At 37.8% G+C, this 24,091-nt stretch overlaps 1 protein-coding gene across 8 annotated transcripts in view; it reads left to right on the top strand.

Annotated features, from left to right (window-relative positions):
• TUT7 (terminal uridylyl transferase 7) overlaps nucleotides 1-24,091 on the top strand; it is a 65,158-nt gene that overhangs the window by 9,939 nt on the left and 31,128 nt on the right. For 3 of the 8 annotated variants that reach the window (XM_063649651.1, XM_063649653.1, XM_063649652.1), the window contains exons 6-16: nucleotides 100-165; nucleotides 1,394-1,482; nucleotides 3,504-3,555; nucleotides 4,464-4,533; nucleotides 5,633-5,759; nucleotides 7,039-7,158; nucleotides 15,085-15,159; nucleotides 16,097-16,249; nucleotides 19,075-19,255; nucleotides 20,624-21,708; nucleotides 22,106-22,256. In XM_063649651.1, coding sequence (XP_063505721.1) covers nucleotides 100-165; nucleotides 1,394-1,482; nucleotides 3,504-3,555; nucleotides 4,464-4,533; nucleotides 5,633-5,759; nucleotides 7,039-7,158; nucleotides 15,085-15,159; nucleotides 16,097-16,249; nucleotides 19,075-19,255; nucleotides 20,624-21,708; nucleotides 22,106-22,256 — 2,169 coding nt within the window. The remainder of the gene's footprint in view (nucleotides 1-99; nucleotides 166-1,393; nucleotides 1,483-3,503; nucleotides 3,556-4,463; nucleotides 4,534-5,632; nucleotides 5,760-7,038; nucleotides 7,159-15,084; nucleotides 15,160-16,096; nucleotides 16,250-19,074; nucleotides 19,256-20,623; nucleotides 21,709-22,105; nucleotides 22,257-24,091) is intronic. The other 5 variants (XM_063649655.1, XM_063649650.1, XM_063649656.1 and 2 more) reach the window with 3 other exon arrangements.

The following is a 24,091-nucleotide window of genomic DNA, read 5'->3' as shown; positions in this document are numbered from 1 at the left end:
AACTTTGAAAACTAGTTTTAAGAAATTTGTATTGGATTTTGTGCACTGTTGAATTGATTTTCCAAGTTATGTCTGTCTTCTGCCTGTTTTTAACTTTAGACCTTTGGCATGATGGGGAGGGGAGACAACTATTTGGAGTCTATTACTGTGAAAATTTAAGGTCAGGTATGTTCAATGCCTGACACAACTGCTGTCAATCCTTGATAGCAACAAACCCCACTCCACATCATCCCCCAACCCCCACTGGCCATTCCTGTTTAGGTAAATGGTTGGAATAGCTTCATCATTCTCAATTCTTGCTGTGCATCAGAATTATCTGTGAAGCCATGGACAACTATTTTTACAAAGCTCGACAAGTGATTCTGATCCACAGCTAGGGTTGGAATCATTATTTATATTTGTCACCTTATAAATCTTAAAACTGTTTGTTCTACTGAAAGATCATACATATAGTATATGTAACATATATACTTTCATAAGAATAAGGGAAAATAATCTCATTTTATTATACAGATAATTCCTGAAAAGTCAATTGTAATTTTGATGATTTTTACATTTTAATTTCATGTAAAAATGAATGTACTTTGTTGTGGAAAACTGCTAAAACCCAAAGAAATCACTTGAATTTTAGCAAACCTTAAACAAACAAGAAAACCAACCCCTGATGAGAAAGGATACTATTTTGGCATCATAGTAAAACATTGAAAATAAATGCTATAATATAGATAGTACACATATACACACACGTCTTCCTCTGAAGAGTGAAATGTCTGCTGCCTAGCGTTTTAAATTATACCAGTGATATTGTAATTATTTTTCAAAAGTTTATAGGGATTTTGTTACAGCAAACGCTTTTTGTTCATAATGTAATGAGAAATTCTATTAAATATGTCAAAAGATTATTTTTATTATTGTTTTACTAAAACCTCCTTATAGTAAATTACACCAGTGGGTGCATTCTAAAAGGTGAAAAGAAACGTTTGCATTAGCTCTTGAATATACTATCAGGTTTATAAATTTAAACAAAGACATTCTTTTTCAACTGGCACATTTAAAAAAATATTTTAAATAGTATTTTCTTCATAAAATGTGATATTTAGATAATAGTATTTTCTTCATAAAATACATGATAATGTAGCAATTTGACGTTTTACAACTGACATGAAGAGTGGCTACTAAGCTAAATCATAGTTGATGCAGCCTTCCCTGTTAAATTAAGTGAAGAGCAAAGAGCCACCTATTTCTATCCTTTGTTTATGCTAGTCTTGAATACAAGTTTGCTTTTGTGTGTAATTTTAATTGATGGTTCTGTTTCTGAGATAGCAGTGTTTTGTTATAATTTTTGAGAAATTCTACTGTATTTATTACTTTTATTTATTTATTTATTTTTTAGATTGTTCCCTAAGATTATATGGGTCATCCTGTAGCAGATTGGGTTTCAAAAATTCGGATGTAAACATTGACATCCAGTTTCCAGCCATTGTAAGTACAAAATGAAATGCTGGCACTTTCAGAGTGGTATGGAAATTCTTTCTTACAAATGTAAACTGTCTATGAATATATTTTAGATAATTGAAGATATTTTAAGTGTAATGACAGCATTCACTTGCCTTCAGTTTCAGAGCTTTTTTTGTTTTAATACTCTGCAAATTTTCATACTTATTTTGGTCTATAAATCTTTTATACATCCAACACTGGTTTTTCAACCACGTGCACCTGATGGGGGTGTTTAAGTTCTGTTACTTAAAAAGAGTAAATTGTCTTGATAAAATCAACTTTCCAGTGGCAGAAAGGGAATTCAGATTTTAAACAGTGTAGATATTTAAACATTTATGATCTGAAAGCTTAATTGTCTCTGGAGTTTCCTCTTTTTGTATACCTATTTTGTTAAAATAATTAGGCTTTTAAAGAATCACACCTAGCGTGGATTTCTGGTTTAAACATGATTTAAAAGCATGTTGATGAGTTAGAATTTTAAAACTGGAGTGTAGCTGGACACAGCACAGTTCTGTAGTCCCAGCTACTCTGGAGGTTGAGGCGGGAGGAGCACGAGCCCAGGGGTTCAAAGTTGTAGTTAGCTGTGACTGCACTTGAGAATTGCCACTGCATTCCAGCCTGGGCAACATAGTGAGACCCTATCTCTTAAAAAAAGAAAAAAACCGAAAGGCACTTTAGTAGATTATCCATTTCTCTGCTGGTAGTTCCCACAGGCCTGTTTATAGATGATGTGTTTGCAGTTACTTGGGTTGCTTGTTAAAAATCCATATTCTGAGCTGGGTGCAGTGGCTTCACCCTCTAATCCCAGCTACTCGGGAGGCTGAGGTTGGAGGGTTACTTGAGTCCAGGAGTTCATGAACAGCCTGGCCAGCCCCACCTCTCTCAAAAAAAAATCCAGATTCTGCAGCCCCAGAGGTTCTATTTTACAACCTCTTACTTCTTGCTAAACCTGAGTGCTGTAGCTACCTGGTAAGCTACCCAATAGACTTTTTTTAACCCTAAATTCTGATCAGTGATTTACCAGCCATAGCAGTTATTTTGATCTGGTGTCATTCATTTAGCAAATATTCACTCATCCCATTTGTATGGCAGACATGCTAGGTTATAAAGGACAAAACAGAGATGGTTCCTCTTTATGAAACTCATCTAGTGAAGGAGATTAGTAATTACCTTGTAATTGTAGTGAGAGCTCTGCAGGTAAAGGCTCAGGGATAGAAAATGACAAGGGCTGGGCAGAGATACAGCAGTCATGAAGGCCTCTTTGAAGAGGGAACATTTAAGCTGAGTTCTAAAAGACGAAAAGGAGCCTTCAGGAGAGGGGGAAACGGGAGGAAAAAGAGTTTCAGGCAGGGGGAGCAGCATTTGCAAATACCCTAAATCAATAAAGAGCTTGGCATATTCAAGGAGCTAAAAGAAAGGTTGTGTAAGTATGGTGAAGGGACCGAGAAAAAGAAGAGCAGGAGATTAGGATGGCTAGATAGGCTGGGCTTGACTTGCCGAATTGTGTAGACCATGGTAAATAAAGAATTTGGTTTTGACCTAAGGGCAGTAAGAAGTCATTGAGAGTTGTAAGGATACAGTTAATGATTTTAAATGGCTCTGGCTCCAGTGCGAAACAACGATTTTAAAAAGAAGTGCAAGACTGACTCCGGGACCAGTAAGCTATCTGTTGCAATGGTATTAGAGTGAGGGGTAATATTGTTAGCAGTTTGACAAACTTCCAGCTACCATTTTGAGACTTGCTGAGAGGCAGGTTAACCTCAATAATTAGTTAAATCAGACGTTAGTTGTGTAGTAGGTCTCTTGCCCACATTCATCTTCATTTGGTGTTGATCTGTCTGTCTTTGACTGACATATGCAAACAGCATAGTGAGTAATTTCTTTACTTTGGTAGCAATGTGCATTTCTCATTTAGAAAGGAATTTGGGGAACTTCGGATGACTCTTATATCAGTGAAGCAAAATCACTTAGGAATAATTTCATGTATTCATTGATTTATTTCCTAGATGTCTCAGCCAGATGTCCTCTTACTTGTTCAAGAATGTTTAAAGAACAGTGGTAAGGCCAAATTCCACATTTAAAAATTTTTTATGTTGTCTATAATTTGGATATATCTTATTTCTCAAACTTTGAAAATAGCAAGGCATGCTTTTAAAATTATTTATGTGGGTAATATCCAAAGCAAAAAGCAAAGCAAATGCCCATGAATTATTAACTAGAGTCCTGTTAGTAGTTCTACTATGCAGAATAACCATTTCATAAGTAAAGCTTTTAGCTTGATGACATCATCACTATTTATAAAGATTAAATGAGTCCTAGATGTGACTAAGAAATGCAAAATATGTAAAATGTACTCTTGAGGATAAAACTAAAGGATAATCTGCTTTTATCAATGGTTAAAATCAGTATTTTACCAACAGTGAATAGGTGTAACCCAACCCTGATTAATGAATCCACAGAGTGGTGCCCATTTAGGTTTGTCAGTTGTCTAATACAATGTCCGGCTTGGGGCTTTATGGCTTTTTGTGTTTTACATAGTCCTTATGAAACTGTGTCATCTCTTGAATTAGTCATCCCCATCCTCCTTGTTTTGGCTAAATTTTGTCTTCAATCAATACATATTTTGACACTGAATATTTTAGTGGCTTTTGCAGCAACTTTGTTTTTAAAGGTATTACCTATATTTCTAATTGTTATCCATATAACATTTGAATTTTCTGATCCAATGATGTAGTCACTTCTAATGAAACATTCACTTTACAAACTAAGGATTTTATACTAATGTGATAACTTGGTTTTTGAATGTAATATTTTTTCCTTTTCAAGTCATTTCAGAGCATTATTTAGTAGTGGTCTTTCAAAAGACTCAACAGCTAAGGGACAACTGGTACTTGTACTTTATCTGGTTCTGCTTTTAAACAAAGCCTTAATTAATCCACTTAATATTTTTCTTCTTCTTTCCTCAGACTCCTTTATTGATGTTGATGCAGACTTCCATGCTAGGGTGCCAGTAGTGGTGTGCAGAGAAAAGCAAAGGTCTCATTTCTTTAAACTGTGTATTTACTAACTCTCAACTTGCCAAAAGCACAAGTACTTTACTACATCTTAATGTCCAGTTTCTAGAATTATAAGCTTTTTAGTTGGTTATCACACATGGTTCCTACTAACATTCTCCCTATACTTTTGGCATTTGATGTAAAAGGGGAAAATCCCATTTTGAAAATAATAAAATGACTTAAAAGAAAAAATATAGCAAGGAAGTATTTCGGTCCATTTCAACTCATTAAAAAACAGCCCTATTAAATGGTTACTTGCTGTAATCACCTGTATTTTGCCACCCTTTTTGGCAGCATTTATGGCAGTGCTGAGTAACAGTGTGACCTCTCTGGTTTATCTCTCTCTCTCCGTCTGTGTGAAAGCATTACTGTCACTACTGTAAATGGGTGGTTTATAGGCTGTAATGATTCTTCATTAGGTACATTCCTCCAACTCTTGGGAAAACACTGTTTTATTGTTACAGAGATGAATCATGCTCCCATTTGAAACATTTTTTGTTTGAGACGGTGTCTCGCTCTGTTGCCCAGGTTGGAGTGCAGTGGCGCGATCTTGGCTCATTGCAACCTCCGCCTCCTGGGTTCACGCCAGTCTCCTGCCTCAGCCTTCCAAGTAGCTGGGACTACAGGTGCCCACCACCGCGCCTGGCTAATTTTTTATATATTTAGTAGAGTCAGGGTTTCACCCAGCATGGTCTTGATCTCCTGACCTTGTGATCTGCCCGCCTCCGCCTCCCAAAGTGCTGGGATTACAGGCGTGAGCCACCACGCCCAGCCCGAAACATTTGATAATATTTTCCTTATTTGCATTTCCCCCCAAAAAATAATTTTAATATTTGAAAACAAAATTATTAATCCGAAAAATAAAGTTTACTCAGAAAATAGCCACGATATCTTTTTTGTAAAGAAAATTTATTAAATTACTGATAAAGATGTAGTGAGTTTTTTTCACTTTTAAGCTTTTTATTTTTGAAGTATTTATTATCCATGTATATTAGTTGTTGGCATAAAAGACACTTTGAGACCTGTGTAACACTTTTTTCTTTTTTTCTTTCCCATCCTCCTCCCCAACCTCTCACCAGTGGTCTTCTGTGTAAAGTGAGCGCAGGAAATGAAAATGCTTGTCTGACAACAAAGCATTTAACTGCCCTTGGAAAACTAGAACCAAAGCTGGTTCCTTTGGTGATTGCATTTAGGTACTGGGCAAAGGTAGGCTTGAGGTCTTTATGCATGAATACATTCTACATATGTATAAGCAGTATGCTTTGATTTTTACTTAATTTAATCTTCAGTGTTTAAATGCAAATTTATAGACATCAAAAGAGAAAGGCATCTGAATTTTGCAACAGAAACACGTACAGACGGAAGATTCAGTGTTTCTGTTTCACTTTAACAGTATTGCTCAAAAGATCAAAATGATTTATAGGGCTTATTAAAAATCAGATTTGTGAGTTAAATCTCAGAGGATAAGGCCCAGGAATTTACGTTTTAACTAGTTTACCACAGTGGTTGTTAGGCACAGGAAAGTTGAGATAAAGCTTCTCATATCATATCCAGTGACATACACAGAGACGGCAAAAAATAGAATATACTCTCTGATCTTGTTTACATTTCCATAATGTTTTAAATATATTTCAATTAAAATACTCAAACAGTAGAAGATTTAACGTTCCCCCAAAATGTAAGGTTGAGTCATGATTATAAAATTGAGATTCTGTCGCTTGAACCTGGGAGGTAGAGGTTGCAGTGAGCCAAGATCGCGCCACTGCACTCCACTCTGGGTGACAGAGCGAGACTCTGTTTCAAAAAAAAAAAAGAGATTCCATGTATGTGCTTTTAGAGAAAATCAAAAGCTTTACTGATTCAGATATATCAGTAACAATAGATACTTCTCGTTTCTTGGATCCTGAATGAACAACGGATTTCCCACTCTTCACGGGCTAAATTATAATTATAATATGCTATCCTTTGAAAACCACTGCCTGCTTCATCACTAACTAGAACGTGCCTTTTTAGTTGTTATTTCCATTAGTGATGATGAGTTTGTCCACGTTCTTTCCCCACACCAGTCTTTGTGACCAAAGCATGCATATGCAAGACGCTATGGGTTAGGGTAAGAGGACCATCGAACTGGCTTAATTTGTAACTGAACAATGATTTTTAATTCATTAACATGTATTCTAAACAAATGAATGAATTGACCATGGATATCAAAAAATAAAATAGTAAATAATATTTTAGGGCCATCCACAAGTGAGTATGGTTAACAGGATTAAATATTCGAAATTGAAACTATCACTTAAAACCACAATATGTGGTTGCTGCAAAAGTATAAGGAAGTTGTATATTTTATAACTGCTATTTTCGTCTGAAGAATTACCGTAAATCATGTAATAAACAAGAATGAGGTTACAGATTTTAGGCCAAATCGTGTAAATGACAAATTCATACAAAAAGAATGCTTAACTTTCTTTTCTCTTGTTTGTAGCTTTGCAGTATAGATCGCCCTGAAGAAGGAGGTCTGCCACCTTATGTGTTTGCCCTGATGGCCATTTTCTTTCTTCAGCAGAGGAAAGAACCCCTTTTGCCTGTATATCTAGGATCATGGGTATAAAACTTTTTTGCTTATATATCTGAACAGATTTTATTACAGGTCCACAATTTAATTTTGCATAATTTCAAAATCTAGACACCTAACCAGAACTGACATGGATTTATTTATTCTACTAGTGTGAATATTCATGCCTTTTACTGCTGAAATACTAATGTGTTTGATTTCAGTATGTTGGCCTATAACCTCCTTAGGAATATTATTACCTTTCTAGACTGCAAAATCTCTTAATTTTTGAAATATATATGGTCCTGAGACAAAGAAGAGACTGACCCTGTAAATTTACCATTTGGTACATTCTTTCTTTGGGTACAGCTTTCTAAATTGATACTTGAATTTACATATCACCTCCAGACAGACAGACTGTGGGAAGCATTTGGTTCACTGTAACTTACTTTCTGTTTCTAATCTATTTCTCCCCATAACCTGTAAAACAAAAAAAATATAAACATTGAAATTGCTACCTGTACCACAAGATGCAGAACCTAATAGTCATCTCTTGAATAATATTTTGACATTATTTTAAAGATGAATTAGAATTCATGTGATCACTCTTTCTTTCTGGATAAATTAATGTTGAGTTGATTTGTTCAAATAAGATTTAAGAAGAGACCGTCTGAAAGAGTCAACATGATATTAGCTCATCCTCTTAGAAACCTTATTTTTAATCCCATGGTATTACCTTGATACACTTTTATGTGTAGAAAAACTCCCATTTTATAGAAAGACCCCTTAGTGAAAAGCTTACTTTGACACATTGGCTATCGTAACTACTTTTCTTAATGCACACAAGTTTCTCTCATCATTTAAGGAGTTCTTAACAATGAGTACACATCAAAAAATATATTTAAAGAGAATTTTTTCCTTATACTTAATAAGCTGAGATTAAGCAGGGATTTCTATCTACCAGGCCGTGGGAATAAAGACTGAAGTAGAATAACTCACTTAGAAAACTATCCTGGCATAAGGGATTATTGCATGCTGTGTATCCTAGTAACCTAAAGGTAGTTCTCTTCATGCCTGTGGTATTGAGAGAATTCAGAGCCATGAGAGGGTATCTCTACCAGACTACTGTCCTGGTAGAAAAAAGAGCAAGAGAACAAAGTCAACCCCTAGTTGATAAATAACTCTTTCCAGCACACCCAAGTAGGAATCTGTGAAAGTCTTTGAAGTTTTCCTTTCACCTTGATCTAAGAGAGACAGGAATTTAGGATAGGATCAAATCAGTTGGACTCCTGCATCTAAAAAAACCCTGACACGAGTTGGATAAGTTGTCTTGCTCACTACCATCTTACTGAATGAGATCTGCTTTTTCATGTGTCTTGATCTTCTCTAAGTAGTCATCTGTCATTAACATGAGAATGCAGGAAAAAGAAAAATCTCTTCTGGTGATGAGATTCTCCTAAGGATACTTCAGGGTAGTATGGATACCCTTTCCTACGGCCAGTGTATTATTTCCTTGTTAGTGATACTGGAAACTCTCTAAAGTGATACTGAATTTGATTTTGAGTGGATCATGTTTATTCAAAATTTAATGACAAAAGCAGGTATGTGGTGATCAAACACTGGATTGAAATCATTGGATCCATTAAGGCACACTACCGCCTGAACCAAAATGATCCTGTGGTTTTCAGCATTTTAAACTAGTTAGGAAGTGAAGAGAATGGAACTAATACTTACTAAGTATCTTTATGCTAGATATTTTACATACATTATTTCTGCAGAAAATCCAATGAGGTCCTCATAATTATGTACATGAAAGTATCTGTTAATTCCTTCAAAATACTTAAAGCACTGTGTATACTAGTCATTGTAGTAGTCCCTGAAATACAGATGGACAAGACCAAATTCCCTGTCAGGAAGTTTAGTGTCTTGTGCCTGTGTTCTCTAATCTGTCTTTTCACAAATCTTTTAGTCATTCTGCCCCAACCTACCCAGATCTCTTCCATGTTGGAGACTCCAACCCTCTCCAACCTTTATTCCCAGTCAAAATTCCCATTTTATTGTCATTAAATCTTGATATGATTGAAGTTAATCATAGTGAGTTGTGAATGAAGAATAATTTTATATTATACAAGCCTAGTCCTTAGCAGATATTCATACTTTAGAGATGCCAGATAATATAGTAGAAAAAAGGGTAATTTTCAAGTTTACCAGCACTGGGACTCATCTCGGTTTTGCCACTCACATCCTTGTGACCTTGAGCAAGTTATTTAATCTCTGAGCTTCAGTGTCATGCTGAACCTTGAATGAGATAATGAATGTAAAATTCCTGAAACAAGGAAGGAGAACAAATGTTATAGTCCTTTTCTCCTTCAGTAGAAAGTCAAGTTCCATTTACGGTGTGGAAGTGTGAACTCCTAATCAAGTGATCCTTCTGCAAATAACAACTATAAATTCTGGGCAAAATACAGAAACAACAGCATGAATATCCTGCAGACTGAACAAATGCAAACAGGCTTTAGAGGGGGGTCAGAACTTGGAGCAAATGACCAACACAGAGTGAGTCTCCTGTTTTTCTGTAGCTCTACCCCTAAAGGCAACTCTGATTTAAGACAAAAATCAGTCCTCTTCCTGGCCAGAGGAACCAGGGCCACCAGAAGATAAGGGGTACAGGAGGAGGAACTGAAAGGAAAGATAACAGATAAGTGGAACCCTTAAAACCCTTAAAAAGAACCCTGGGTATAAAAACTCAGGATGTCTCTGCCCAACTCCTGAACCAGTTTAGTTTGGCGTGAAAGGAGCCCAGAAGTTGTTACTCTCATCCTCACAAGAAAAAAAACTGAACTAACGGAAAATCAACAATTCTTTTTGGATCCATCACACAATTGATGTCATGGGCAAACCACTGCCCCCAGAATTAGAGAGCAGGGTAATACAGTGAAGCATAGCTTACCGGAGCAGAAGGCCAGGAGCGGAATCCTGCCACTGAAGCCAATACTAGGGTAGAAAAATTTAAAGTGTAGTTGACAAATTTCCGAAGGCTCAGTTTGGACAAGCTTGAGGGTTAAAAATTTCTCCCATTCTTAGGAGGGCTTCCTCAGACTTTTGTGTGAGTTATACCTCCAGGAATCCCACTAAGCTCTGAGGGTAAAGACCTGAGAAGAATCTCCCAGTGCTTCTGGCAGGATGAGAGGAAAAGTTGCCATTTAGAAATAATGCTCAAAGCATTCTTTAATTATTAAAAGCCTGCCCTCCGGAGGTACTCTCACTGAAGCCTAACCACCTTGGGTTTTACTAGCCATGGGAAGGGAGGTACCTAACTCCCCTGCTCTAGCCTTCCTTTCTCATCTAAGTAAGGGTGGTAGTAGGAGAACTGGGAAATAGTTATGAAGGTCACTGTCTAGGGGCACAGGCTCACTAAAAGACTGAGACCTAATCTTAGGACTATACAGTGTTTCCCCTCTCCAGGGATCACAAGGTCTGAACTACAAGTCTCAGACCTTTTTTAAGAAGTCTTTAGGGAAACACAAAGACAACAAGGGAGACAAAAACAAGGACACCAGAGGAAGTTTCAGCCATGACAGCTGCAGAAAACAATAAACATCCTAACTCCTAGCCAGATAAACATAAAACCTCACCCTAAAAGCCTGTTTACCCAGTACATCATGTCTAGCTTTCAACAAAAAATTTACAAAGCATGCTGAAAGGCAAAAAGCACAGCTTGAAGAGACAGAGCATGTATCAGAACTTAACTTGGATATGACAAATATTGAAATTGTCAGACCAGGAATTTAAAATAATAATGATTAATATGCTAAAAGCTATAATGGAAAAAATGGACAACATGCGAGAATAAATGGGTAATATAAGCTGAGAAGCAGAAACTCCCAGAAGATTTAAAAGGAAATGCTAGAAATCCAAAAAATTGTAACAGAAATGAACAATGCCTTTCGGCTCATTAGTAGACTAGACATAGTCAGGAAAAATCAGTGAGTATGAAGTGATAGCAACAGAAAATTCTCAAACCGAAAAGTAAAGAGGAAAAAGGAACAAAATACCTAAGAACTGGGTCAGTTAGTCAAGGTTGAAACATATGTATAATGGGAATACCAAGAGGAGAAGAAAGAGAAAAAAGAACAGAAGAAATAGTTGAAGGACTAATGACTTGAGAATTTTTCAAAATTAATGCCAGACTCCTAAACCAGGCCTGTGTGGGGCAGACTGAATATAGTTAGGAGCCAAGGCTTAAAGAACTGATGCAAGATCTGAGCCACAATCTACTGGACGTGTGATGATTTCCAGTTTGCCTAAACAAGTTAATTACCTGCTGCTAAAACAAAAACATCACTTTTTTGGAGTAAAATAAATGATTCTAAATTTTAATAATATAATATTTACAATGTCTAAAATACAATCCAAAATTACTCAGAAAGAGTCAAGAAAGTGAGACCTGTTCTCAAAGGAAAAGAAAATGAACAAAGGCAAACTCCAAGATGACCCAGATGCAACTGTCAAAGACATTAAAGCAGTTATTATAGCTATGCTTCATGACAGAGGAAATAATACATGTGGAATAAATGAAGAAATAGGAAATGTCAGCTAGAGAAGTAGGAAATATCAAAAGAACCAAATGGAAATTTTGTCTGAGTGGACAAACAGAAAACACTCAAATGTTAGACCTAAAACCAATGATATCAGTAATCACCTTAAATATTGATAGACTAAATATCCCCACTAAAAAGCATAGATTACCAGAATTTATTTATTTATTTTTAACTTTCAGGTTCAAAGGTACATGTGCAGGCTTGTTATATAGGTAAACTCATATCACGGGTTTGTTGGACAGATTATTTTATCACCCAGGTACTAAGCATAGTACCCAATAGTTATTTTTTCTTACTCCTCTCCCTCCTTCTACCCTTAACCTTCAAGTAGGCCCCAGTGTCCATTGTTCCCTTCTTTGTGTCCATGAGTTCTCATTATTTAGCCCCACGTATAAGTGAGAACTTGTGGTATTTGGTATTTGGTTTTCTGTTCCTACGTTAGTTTGCTAAGGATAATGGCCTCCAGCTGCATCCATGTTCCTGCAAAAGACATGATCTTGGGGTTTTTTTTATGGCTGCATAGTATTCCACGGTGTATATGTACCATATTTTCTTTATCCAGTGTGTCACTGATAGGCGTTTAGGTAGATTCCACGTCTTTGCTATTGTGAATAGTGCTGCAGTCAACGTTCGCATGCCTGTGTCTTTATGGTAGAATGATTTGTATTTCTCTGGGTATATACTCAGTAATGGGATTGCTGGGTTGAATGGTAGTTCTGCTTTTAGCTCTTTGAGGAGAGTGTTCCCTTTTCGCTGCAACCTTGCCAGCATCTGGTATTTTTGACTTTTTGATGGTATTCTGACTGGTGTAAGATTGTATCTCATTGTGGTTTTGATTTGTATTTCTTTAATGATTGGTGATGTTGAGCTTTTTTCATATGCTCGTTGGCTGCATGTATGTCTTCTTCAGAAAAGCATCTGATCATGCCCTTTGCCCAAACTTTTTAATGGGGTTATTTTTTCCTTATAAATTTGTTAAGTTCTTTATAGATGCTGGATATTAGACCTTTGATGGATAGTTTGCAAAAATTGCCTCCCATTCTGTAGGTTGTCTGTTTACTCTGTTGATAGGGCTGTGCAAAAATTCTTCAGTTTAACTAGATCCCCTTCAGAATGAATTTTAAAAGCAAGACTATATTCTAGAAGAAATAAATTAAATGTAAAGACATATAGGTTAAAAGTAAATGGATGGCAAAAGATGTAAATTGTAACCAAATGAGAGAGGCTATGTTAATATCAGATGAGATTGATTTCAAGTGAAAAAATATGCCAAAGACAAAAGAGACATTTTATTAGGGCAGGGTCAATTCATTGGGAAGACAAAACAATCGTAAATGTTTGCACCTATTAAGAGGGCACCAAAATACATGAAGTAAAAATTGATGGAATATATTCTACCATCAGACAAGGAGATTTTAACAGCCTTCATCAATTGACACCTGTGTTAGCTAAACAAAAAATCAGTATAGATAGTATAAACTGATACATCAAACCAACCACCTTGACCTAATTGATATTTATAAAACACTATACCCAATAACTGGAGATTTTTTTCAAGTCCATATGGTACATTCATCAAGATATACTACATGCTGCTTCTTTTTGTTTTTTTAATTTAAGAGACAAGGTTCCACTATGTTGCCCAGGCTGGTCTCAAACTCCTGGGCTCAAGCGATCCTTCTGTGTTGGCCTCCCAGAGGAGGGCCTATGCTGGTTCTTAAAATAAGTCATAGTACATTTGAAAGGATTCCATGGATTAAAGAGGAATTCAAGTGGGACATTAAAACATATTTTGAACTAAATAATAATAAAAATATAAGATAGCTTGGCATAGTGGCACACACCCTAGTCCCAGCTACTCAGGAGGCTGAGGTGAGAGGATTGCTTGAGCCCAGGAGGTTGAGGTTGAGGCTGCAGTGAGCTATGATCACACCACTGCACTCCAGTCTAGACAACAGAGCAAGACCCCATCTCAAAAAAAAAAGAAAGAAAAAAAATACAAGACATATAAAATTTATCAGATGCAGCTAAAATAGTGTGCATAGGGCAAGTTTTAGATTTAAATGCTTAAATTCAAAAAGAAAGGTCTAAAATCAGTGACCTAAAGGTCCACCTCAAAAAGCTGGAAACCAAAATGGGTCAAAGACCTAAATGTAAAAGTTAAAAACTGTGAAACTCCTAGAAGAAAACCTAGGGAAAAACCTTTGCAGAAAGGATTTCTTAACATACTAAAATCAATAAAGAAAAAATTAAGAAATCAAACTTTGTCGAATTCTAAAACTGCAGCTCTTCAGAAAACATCACTAAATAAACAAAAAGTCAAGCTACCCAGTTGAGAAAAATATTGAATACATACATCCAACCAAGAAATAGTCACTACGCCTAATATTTTCCAAAGTGTTTTCTGTGGAAGACTAGTTCAGTCTGTCAACAAATCTTTACTGAGCAGTTACCGTGGCCAGGCACCAACTGTTCTGGGTGTTACTGTTATAAGTGGTGAACAGGGCCGGGCGTAGTGAACAGGGCCGGGCATGGTGGCTCACGCCTGTAATCCCAGCACTTCAGGAGGCCAAGGTGGGTGGATCACCTGAGGTCAGGAGTTCAAGACCAGCCTGGCCAACGTGGCGAAACTCCATCTCTACTAAAAAAATATATAGAAATTAGCCGGGCATGGTGGCGGGCGCCTGTAATCCCAGCTACTTGGGAGGCTGAGGCAGGAGAATTGCTTCAACCCAGGAGGTAGAGGTTGCAGTGAGCCTCTGAGATCATGCCACTGCACTCCAGCCTGGGCGACAGAGTGAGACTCTGCCTCAGAAAAGAAAAAAAAAGAAGTGGTGAACAAAACACAATTCTTGCCCTCGAATTTATACATCCAATGGGGGCAAGAGACTAATAAATATATATGCAGTGGTGGTACTTTATCTGAGGAAAAATAAACCATGGTAAGGAGGACAGAGAATGATAAATGTGGAGCTCCTTAGAGAAAACATTTGAGCAGAGCTGAATAAAGTGAGGGAGAATGAGTCATATTCCCCCTCACTTTGTTAGGGGGAAGAGCATTTTAAGCAGAGGGAATACCAGGTGTCATCTCTGAGCCAAGAAGATAGAAGGATCACAGAAGTAGAAAAGAGCCAGGTTACTCAGGCCCTGGAAAGGACTGCATTTCATCTAGAGTGAGACAGAAACCATCATGAACAGGAGAGTGTGTCTTCTGTTTTAGAAGAATCACTCTCTTCTAAACCAATGAAGTAGCCCATTTGGTATAAAAATACATTTGGGAAATGTGACGTCACATTCATACTCCATCCCATATTATTTTGTTCATTAACCTGTTTTTGTTTGTTTGTTTTTTGTTTTTGTTTTTGTTTTTTTTGAGATGGAGTTTCACTCTTGTTGCCCAGGCTGGAGTGCAATGGCACCATCTTGGCTCACTGCAACCTCTGCCTCCCAGGTACAAGCAATTCTCCTGCCTCAGCCTCCTGAGTAGCTGGAATTACAGGCATGCGCCACCACGCCCGGCTAATTTTGTATTTTTAGTAGAGACGGGATTTCTCCATGTTGGTCAGGCTGGTCTCGAACTCCTGACCTCAGGTGATCCGCCCACCTCGGCCTCCCAAAGTGCTGGGATTACAGGCGTGAGCCACCACGCCTGGCCTGTTCATTAACCTGTTTTAAAGGCTGTGATAAATTCTGTCATACAATGAAGAAACCTGTTCAGCTCTGTTTGACATTTCACAAGCCTTTTCAACTAGACCATTTTCTTTTACATTAATATTCATTAATAGCACATAAAATTTACTTTGAAAATGTCCAGCATAACCAGAATTAATAGTATTTAAAATTATTTTCTAATTAGCTGGATCTAGTTCTTGTAATTTTCATTTTCTAGCAATATAGTTGTCTTGTATTTATTAAGCAGTTACTATGTGCTGTATGCTACAAGCAGATACTACCTCTATCTGAGTGCCTTATGGTCATTTTTTTTATATCACAACCATCCCATGAAGGAAGTCCTAGTGTTACCCCTTTTTAAGGGAACCTGAGGCCTACAGAGAGTAAGTACCTTGCTCAAGGTTGTACAGCTAGTATATGAAGGAGCTGAGATTTGGGACCAGGCAGTTTTACTTCAGAACCTATGATGTCAGCCACTAGGCCATTTTGCCTACTCTTAGAATATTTAATGAGGAATTATTTCACAAAGTCACTATTTCTTTTGCAAATCAAAACCTTGTTTTTTACTTTTAAAAATATTTTTAAATGTATAGATGTCTCTGTGATATTCCATAAATTATATCTTTTGTATTTTCGATGAACTATGAGTATTTTTTTATTCCAAGATTAGTAGAATTATTTCTATCTTATTTTAGCATGTGTCTAATTTTTCCTAGATTGAAGGATTCTCATTAAGCAAACTAGGGAATTTCAACCTTCAAGACATTGAAAAAGATGTTGTGATCTGGGAACATACTGACAGTGCTGCAGGGGACACAGGCACAACAAAAGAAGAGGCACCAAGAGAAACGCCGATTAAAAGGGGACAGGTCTGTTCTCTTTTGTTTCTAGTTGTCGATTTCACTTGCCAATTGTGAAGTTGTGGATTAGTCAGTCTTGTCTTCTTTCCTTAACTATCTTAACTATTTCGTGGCTCTTTCATTTGCCGGTCTATTTAGTACCTCGAATAGACAAGTAATGAGAAAAGGTTAAAAAAAAATATTAGATCACTAAATCCACAGTTATTTATGTAGTTTCTTTGTGCTGGTTCCTTTGAAAGAGACTCAGAATTCAAAGGTAAATCCATATCTATCCTCAAAGAGCTTAGTCTTAGGTGGTATTATGAGGTTTAAATGTATGAAAGGTTACCTAGCTTTCAGTTACTAAAATAACAGTGAATGCATATATGATTTAATGTACTGGTCCCACACTGTTGGGGGTGGGCAGGGGAGTTTATGCACAAGGAAAGAACAGCCATTAGAATTTCAAACAAAAATCTCTGCAATGTCATTATCCTAGTAATAAGAAAAGATTCCCTCCCAAATAGGTGAAAGGCCCCTGATCTTCCCATTACCTTTTGGGGTAAATTGACAGTAACATCCACAAAATTCTTGGATTCGAATCCCAGCTCTATACAAACAAGTCATGTCACTCCTCCAGTTCATGTTTTACTCATGCCTGAAATGAGGAGTTAGTGGTGAATCAGATTTTCCAGTTGTGTTTTCTAGAATCCTTGAACACTGGGAGGAGGAGGAGAGTGGTGGTACCACCCTACCTCTGCTGCCACCAGAACCACTTTTATCTGTTTCTTATTTGGAGTCTCTGTAGTGGAGAAGAGTATAGGCTGTGGAGCCAGAATATGTGAATTTGTATCCCAGCTCTCCCACTTCCCAGCTGTGTGTCCTTGGGCAAGTGACTTAGCCTTTCTGTGCACCAGTTTCCTCCCTACTCATGGGGATAATATTGGTACCCTCTCATAGGGTCACTTACAGAATGCTTAACTCAGTGCCAAGCATGTGGTGAGCACTCAGTAAATGTTAGCTGCTATTCTTATTTTATTTGAAAAAGAAAATGTTCTCTGCTTTGAAGAAAACCAGTTTAAGTTCCTGTAGTCTAGATATTTCAAAGGTCTCTCCAGTTTCATGTTATGGTATTATCAAGTCATTTCAGTGAGATGCTTAAAAATCCTTTGTAATGCTGCTATGGATAAAGAGGTAAAATGTAATAATGCTTAAAATTTCTGGGGGGTTTATTTGTGTCCTCAAACTGTAGTGTTTGGGACCTAGACAACTTCCATTTTTAATCAATTCTGCCTTGTAAAGCCACCAGATGACTTTGTATTACTTGAGAGAACCTTTGTGATTGAGAAAAATATACCACTGATTTTGAAGCTTAATATAATAAAGTATGATTGAAGACAAATTTGTGCACCTTAGAGGAAATTACTTTTTTTCAGTGTGAATTATAGGAAAAGCTATTGCTGTAAATCCATTTAATGCTTTATTTTTACATTTTTATGTTATTTGGAAAGATTAATCATGCTGCCACTTCTGAAATAAAGTGAGCTCCAGACATTATGGGGTTGCATATGGTGTGCACTGTACTGAGATCAGGAGACATTGAGACATTGTTCTCATCTGGCCACTGCCAGGCAGTGCAACCTTCTGACAAGCCATGGGCACTCGTGGGGCTTCAGTTCCTTCTCTTGTGATATACAGGAGTTGAACTAGATTACCTCTTAAGAGCATCTTACAGTTGTGACATTGTGTTTCAGTGATATATGGATTTCTTGTACTTAAAAAGGCTATACCTACGTGGAAAAAATACAGAGAGCAACCAAGTCTGCCAGATGCTTTCCCTTGTTTCTGATTTAATCCTCATCACTATCCTGTGTTATAGGTGGTATCATCCCTACTCTGCAGATAATGATAGCGACCATTTTTTGAACACTGTGTGCCAGGCACTGTGCTAAGCACTTTACAGACACTATCTCACTCAGTCCTCCCAACAACCCTATGAGGTGGGTACTGTTATCCCCATTTTTCAGATGAGGAAACCCAGACTTAGACAGATTATAGACCTTGACCTGGATCATACACAGCTAGTACATGGCAGAGTTTGGATTTCAGATCTAAGCTTGTCCCAATTCCAAAGCCTGTTCTCTTAGCCACTGTGCTGTGCTACCAGTCTGAGAATGAAGAACTAAGTCACAGAGCAATTAAGAGCTGTGACGTGGCAGAATCTCTATTTGGGCCCATATTTTCCCCTATCCTAAGTAATATGTACTTTCTAATATATTACATCGCAGTTATGTTCCAACTTGTCAGAAGTCTGTAACTGTAAAACCAGTGTCAATTTCTGATGGCAAGAGTTATTTGACTTTAAAATCAGTTGTCACTGACAGAGTCAATGTGCTTATGTAGCTTCTTAGGGCAGTGAGAGGAGTGTTTTTCCTTTTTCTCTATGCCTTTAGCTACTGTCCATTTTTGTGTGTCTGTGACTGTAAAGGTGCCTCCAGCAGCAGTAACAGGAAGAGTTCAGTGCTGAGAATATTAGCAACCCATGCACAGTCCTCTCCACCTGTTATTAACAGTTCAAAATTAGGAACGCTGTCTGGTTAAATAAAACTGATCCTGTCTATTCCTGTGATAATGACTGGATTATAGCATACTCTAATCCTAATAGTGCAGTGAAGTAATGCTGTTTTACCACAAACAAAATAGAAGTTAGAATTGATTTATCTAGATGGATTGTCAGGTTTATATCTTTGTTAAGGTTTTCCAGATTTTTTTAATTTGATGCTTAAATGATCTTTAATTTTCCAGGTTGTACTTACATCTGAAATAACCTGTATGTTTCTCTTTGCTATTAATAGGTGTCATTAATGTTGGATGTGAAACACCAGCCTTCAGTACCAGTTGGGCAGCTCTGGGTGGAATTGCTGCGATTCTATGCTTTAGAATTTAATTTGGCTGATTTAGTGATAAGTATTCGTGTCAAAGAATTGGTATCTCGGGAATTGAAGGATTGGCCCAAAAAGCGCATTGCCATTGAAGGTATCTCAAAATGTTTATCTTATTCTCCCCCACTCTTTTTTTTAAAGGTACCAGTCTAACAGCATGCTTTTTATTTCAGTCTCTTTTCAGCTCCTACAAGTAAGGTAGGCCTGCCTTCAAAGGGAAGTAAATAGTTAGAATCTTGCATGTGTTACAGTGGGTCATTTCAAGGAATCAAAGTGTTCACCCTGGGTTTTTAAAGTATAAACAACTTGAATAATGGCTGGCTGAGTCCTTGCTTTCTTTGTAGATTGCTTAACGACTTAAATGCCTAAAGTATGTTTTTCACAGTGGTGTGTAAATCCCCATTTCCTCTTTACCATTCTCTCCTCTGGATTTTTTAATTCAGTCTTTTTGTGGATTGTTGAAGTTGTTTAGTTTTGCAAAGGTGAGGACAATACTTTTTCTCGTCAAAAATGTCATTCTCCATTGGATTCCTCTCCAGTAGAGAGAATGAGTAGTTATTTTTGACATATCTACAGGAATGTTTAGAACTTATTCATAAAAACACGTTTTTAGTGAAGGCTCATTTAACTGAAATCACTTGATCAAAGACACACTGATGTGCCCTGTAGACATCATTAAATGAACTAGCTCTTCTCAGCTTTGCAAAGTCAGGAGGTTGAAACCCCTCTAGAAATCTTAATTCTCCTCCTTTAAATAATTTAAAGAACCTCCTAAATGGAATTCTCTTATTTTTGCTTGATTTTTTTTCAAGCTTTATGTTGCATAAGAGGGTTTTTTGCATTTTGCATAAATTCTGTGTGCAGTCATGGGGATCTCACATTTTTAAACCCTCCCCTGCAGTTTCTGTGGCTCAGCTCTTCTGGCCAATTGCCTAACCTGCTGGAGTTCTAGGGGAGGAGAAAAGATTGAGAGAAGTGGTGTCTCCTCCTGGTGCCTCCCTCTCGCCCCTGAAATTCAGTCCAGCCAATTCAGTGATGGGGCTTCCCAGGGCAGAAGAGTGGAGGTAAGCTCGATAAACCACAGGGCCTGGCTGAGTGGGGAGGCAGAGCACTCAGCAGCAGAGCCTGGTGGGAAGATCTTCCTTCCCGAGGGCCTGAGAGCCACGCTGATAACATCTTTTCTACCTCCACAGTCACAGAGCGTAATAGGGAGAAGGGGTACTGGTTCTGAACAGAATGGGTTCCCTTCATAGAGCCGATGTTTCAGAAAATACTGCTTTTTGTTCTTAAACTCTGTTTTCTTACTCCCCACCCCTAGTTTTTTTAAGTCCATAAAATGCAAGATAAATTTTACCATCGTTTGTTGTCTGTTTTTATCTGCAGCAGGCTAATTTTTAAAACATGAAATATAGTAGCATATGAAGAGATGGATTTTTCTTTCTTTCTTTCTTTTTTATTACAGATCCCTACTCTGTTAAAAGAAATGTGGCAAGAACCCTAAATAGTCAACCTGTGTTTGAATATATACTTCATTGTTTAAGGACAACATACAAGTATTTTGCTCTTCCACACAAAATTACAAAATCCAGCCTTCCAAAGCCTCTGAATGCAATTACATGTATATCAGAACATTCTAAAGAAGTAATAAATCATGATCCAGATGTACAAACAAAAGATGATAAGCTCAAAAACTCAGTTTTGGCCCAAAGTCCTGGTGCTACCAGTTCAGCTGCAAATACCTGTAACGTACAGCCACTTACTCTTAAAGAGACTGCTGAAAGTTTTGGAAGCCCACCAAAAGAAGAAATGGGAAATGAACACATCAGTGTCCACCCTGAAAACTCAGACTGTATCCAAGCAGATGTTAACTCTGATGATTACAAGGATGTTAAAGTACACCATCCAGAAACAGGAAGGAAAAACGAGAAAGAGAAAGTTGGAAGGAAGGGCAAGCATCTGTTGACTGTTGATCAGAAACGTGGAGAGCGTGTTGTCTGTGGCAGCACACGTAATAATGAGTCAGAGAGCACTTTGGATTTAGAAGGCTTCCAAAATCCCACAGCTAAAGAGTGTGAGGGACTTGCCACTTTAGATAACAAGGCTGATCTTGATGGAGAAAGTACAGAAGGTACTGAGGAACTAGAAGACTCTCTAAACCACTTTACCCACTCAGTACAGGGCCAGACATCAGAAATGATTCCCTCTGATGAAGAGGAGGACGACGACGAAGAAGAGGAGGAGGAAGAAGAACCTAGGCTCACCATTAACCAAAGGGAAGATGAAGATGGCATGGCTAATGAAGATGAGTTAGACAACACCTACACTGGGTCAGGGGATGAGGACGCCCTATCTGAAGAGGATGATGAGTTAGGCGAGCCTGCTAAGTATGAAGATGTGAAAGAATGTGGAAAACATGTAGAAGGAGCTCTCCTAGTGGAACTTAATAAAATAAGTCTTAAGGAAGAAAATGTATGTGAAGAAAATTCACCTGTGGATCAGTCTGATTTTTTTTATGAATTCAGTAAACTTATCTTCACCAAAGGCAAGGTAATCAGTACCACCACTAGTCATAGAACTAGGAGACTTTAAGGAATTTGAATGCATTTAATTTCAATTTTTATATACTAGGAGTTTTCCTATTTTGGTAGTGTTGAACAAGTTGGCCTTTCATTCTGATATGACTGCTCGGTCTGCTTTTCTCTTTAAGACTCATGGGAATTAGCAGAGGAAGGGAATGCTATTAGTAGTGAAAATAACCACCATGTTCTCCTAATGATACTATAGGATGTCCCCATCTCTCAGATCATTTGAGTGGATGCATGTTATATTTTCATTTCCTTTGGAAAGTGAATAGGAGACTGTGTACTTCTAAAACATGATTCCAGACTCCTTTATTTGGCAAATAAAGTGTTAAGTCTTGTTTTGCTTTGCCATATTCCTGCAGTCTCCTACAGTAGTGTGCAGCTTATGCAAACGAGAGGGTCATCTAAAGAAGGACTGTCCTGAAGACTTCAAAAGAATCCAGCTAGAACCTCTGCCACCGTTAACACCCAAGTTTTTAAATATCTTAGATCAAGTCTGTATCCAGTGTTATAGTAAGTTATTCACATTTCTTTCGATTTGTCAAAATATTAAATTGACATTTACTCGAGTCTTTAGAATCACTATCCTATTTAGGTCTCTAAACATTATTAGGGACCAAGTCTATTCCATTCTCCATTGTATCCTCAAGTGTTCCATGTCATGTCTGTTCTGTTTGGGACATGCAATAAATGTCAAAGAAAGATGAGGAGAGATGCAGGGAGGATCTTTTTTATTTAAAAAAAATTTTTTTTTTTTAATTTTGAGACAGGATCTCACTCTGTCACCCAGGCTGGAGTGTAGCAGAGCAATCATGAGTCACTGCAGCCTCGACCTCCCAGACTAAAGCAATCCTCTCACCTCAGCCTCCCAAGTAGCTGGGAGCACAGATGCATGCCACTATGCCTGACTAAATTTTTCATTATTTGTAGAGACATAGTTTCCCTGTGTTACCCAGGCTAGTCTTGAACTCCTGGGCTCAGGCAAATGGAGGATCTTTTATTTTTCTTTTAATGTCAAGTGTCTTCTGTACTTCCTTTTATTAACAGCATAGTTGTTGCCTCAAGATACATAGCAATCATAGCAGGTTTCCTTTTTTGGAGGGTGATGGAGAGACAGGGTCTTGCTCGGTCCCCCAGGCTGGAATGCAGTGGCGCGATACCAGCTGTCCACAGCCTCTAACTCCTGGATTCAAGCAATTCTCCTGCCTCAACCACCCAAGTAGCTGGTATTACAGGCGTGCATCACCACACCCAGCTTATTCTTATATTTTTTGTAGATACAGGGTTTCACCATGTTGGCCAGGCTGGTGTCAAACTCCTGACCTCAAGTGATTCATCCAACTCAGTCTCCCAAAGAGCTAGGATTACAGGCTTGAGCCATGGCGCCCTGCCAGCATGTTTCTTTTTAAAGCTTAGTATTAAATATTAAATATCTTTCCCCATTTAAATTTTCCATTACTCTGCCAAGACAATTTATTTATTTTTTTTTTTTTTTGAGACGAAGTCTAGCTCTGTCACCCAGGCTGGAGTGCAGTGGTGCGATCTCAGCTCACTGCAACCTCCGCCTCCCGGATTCAAGCAATTTTCCTGCCTCAGCCTCCTGAGTAGCTGGGATTACAGTCATGCACCACCATGCCCAGCTAATTTTTTTTTTTTTTTTTAGTAGAGATGGGGTTTCACTATATTGGCCAGGCAAGTCTCAGACTCCTGATCTCCAGTGATTCGCTCGCCTTGACCTCCCAAAGTGCTGGGATTACAGGCGTGAGCCACCGCGCCTGGCCAAAAATTAAAATTCAAGTTACTTGAAGCCTGGACACACTTCCCTGGCTAGCTGGGCTATGTAAAGTTTGGTGGTGTTATTCTTCCTGCTGTGTAAGCAGATCCAGGCCCCAGAAAGAAGGGACCAGGTTATATAATTGTTTTTGAAAAGTTTGCTACAAAAATGCATGGCCTGTTATAAGCCAGGATACAAAGTAAGGATGAGGGTAAGGGAGGGACATTTTCTTCCAGAAAAAAGATATTTTCTGAAGAGTCTCAGTTCATAATTTTCCAAAAATGGTTGGAATTGGAAGAGAGGGTAAAATCTCAATATGAATTTCAAAGTACTGTCTCTGTGAGGGGCCGAAAGTTGCCTTGCTGAGGATCTTTTATTAAGTCTTAAAATTAGAGTACTAGCATTTCCCAACTGGCATCCTTTGAAATGTTTTTCTAGATGGCAGTTAATAATATTTCATCACCAGAAGTATACCCAGGCCAAGGAGGGAATAACGCTACACACTCCCTTCTCTCTTAGAATTCCTGGGTTATTTCCAGGACGTATTAGCATAATAAAGGTATCTGAGAAATAT

The sequence above is a fragment of the Pongo pygmaeus genome, chromosome 13 (genome assembly GCF_028885625.2).
Source record: "Pongo pygmaeus isolate AG05252 chromosome 13, NHGRI_mPonPyg2-v2.0_pri, whole genome shotgun sequence".
Lineage (NCBI taxonomy): Eukaryota > Metazoa > Chordata > Mammalia > Primates > Hominidae > Pongo > Pongo pygmaeus.
The sequence above is the reverse complement of the archived record's forward strand: the minus strand, read 5'-3'. Positions and strand labels throughout refer to the sequence as shown.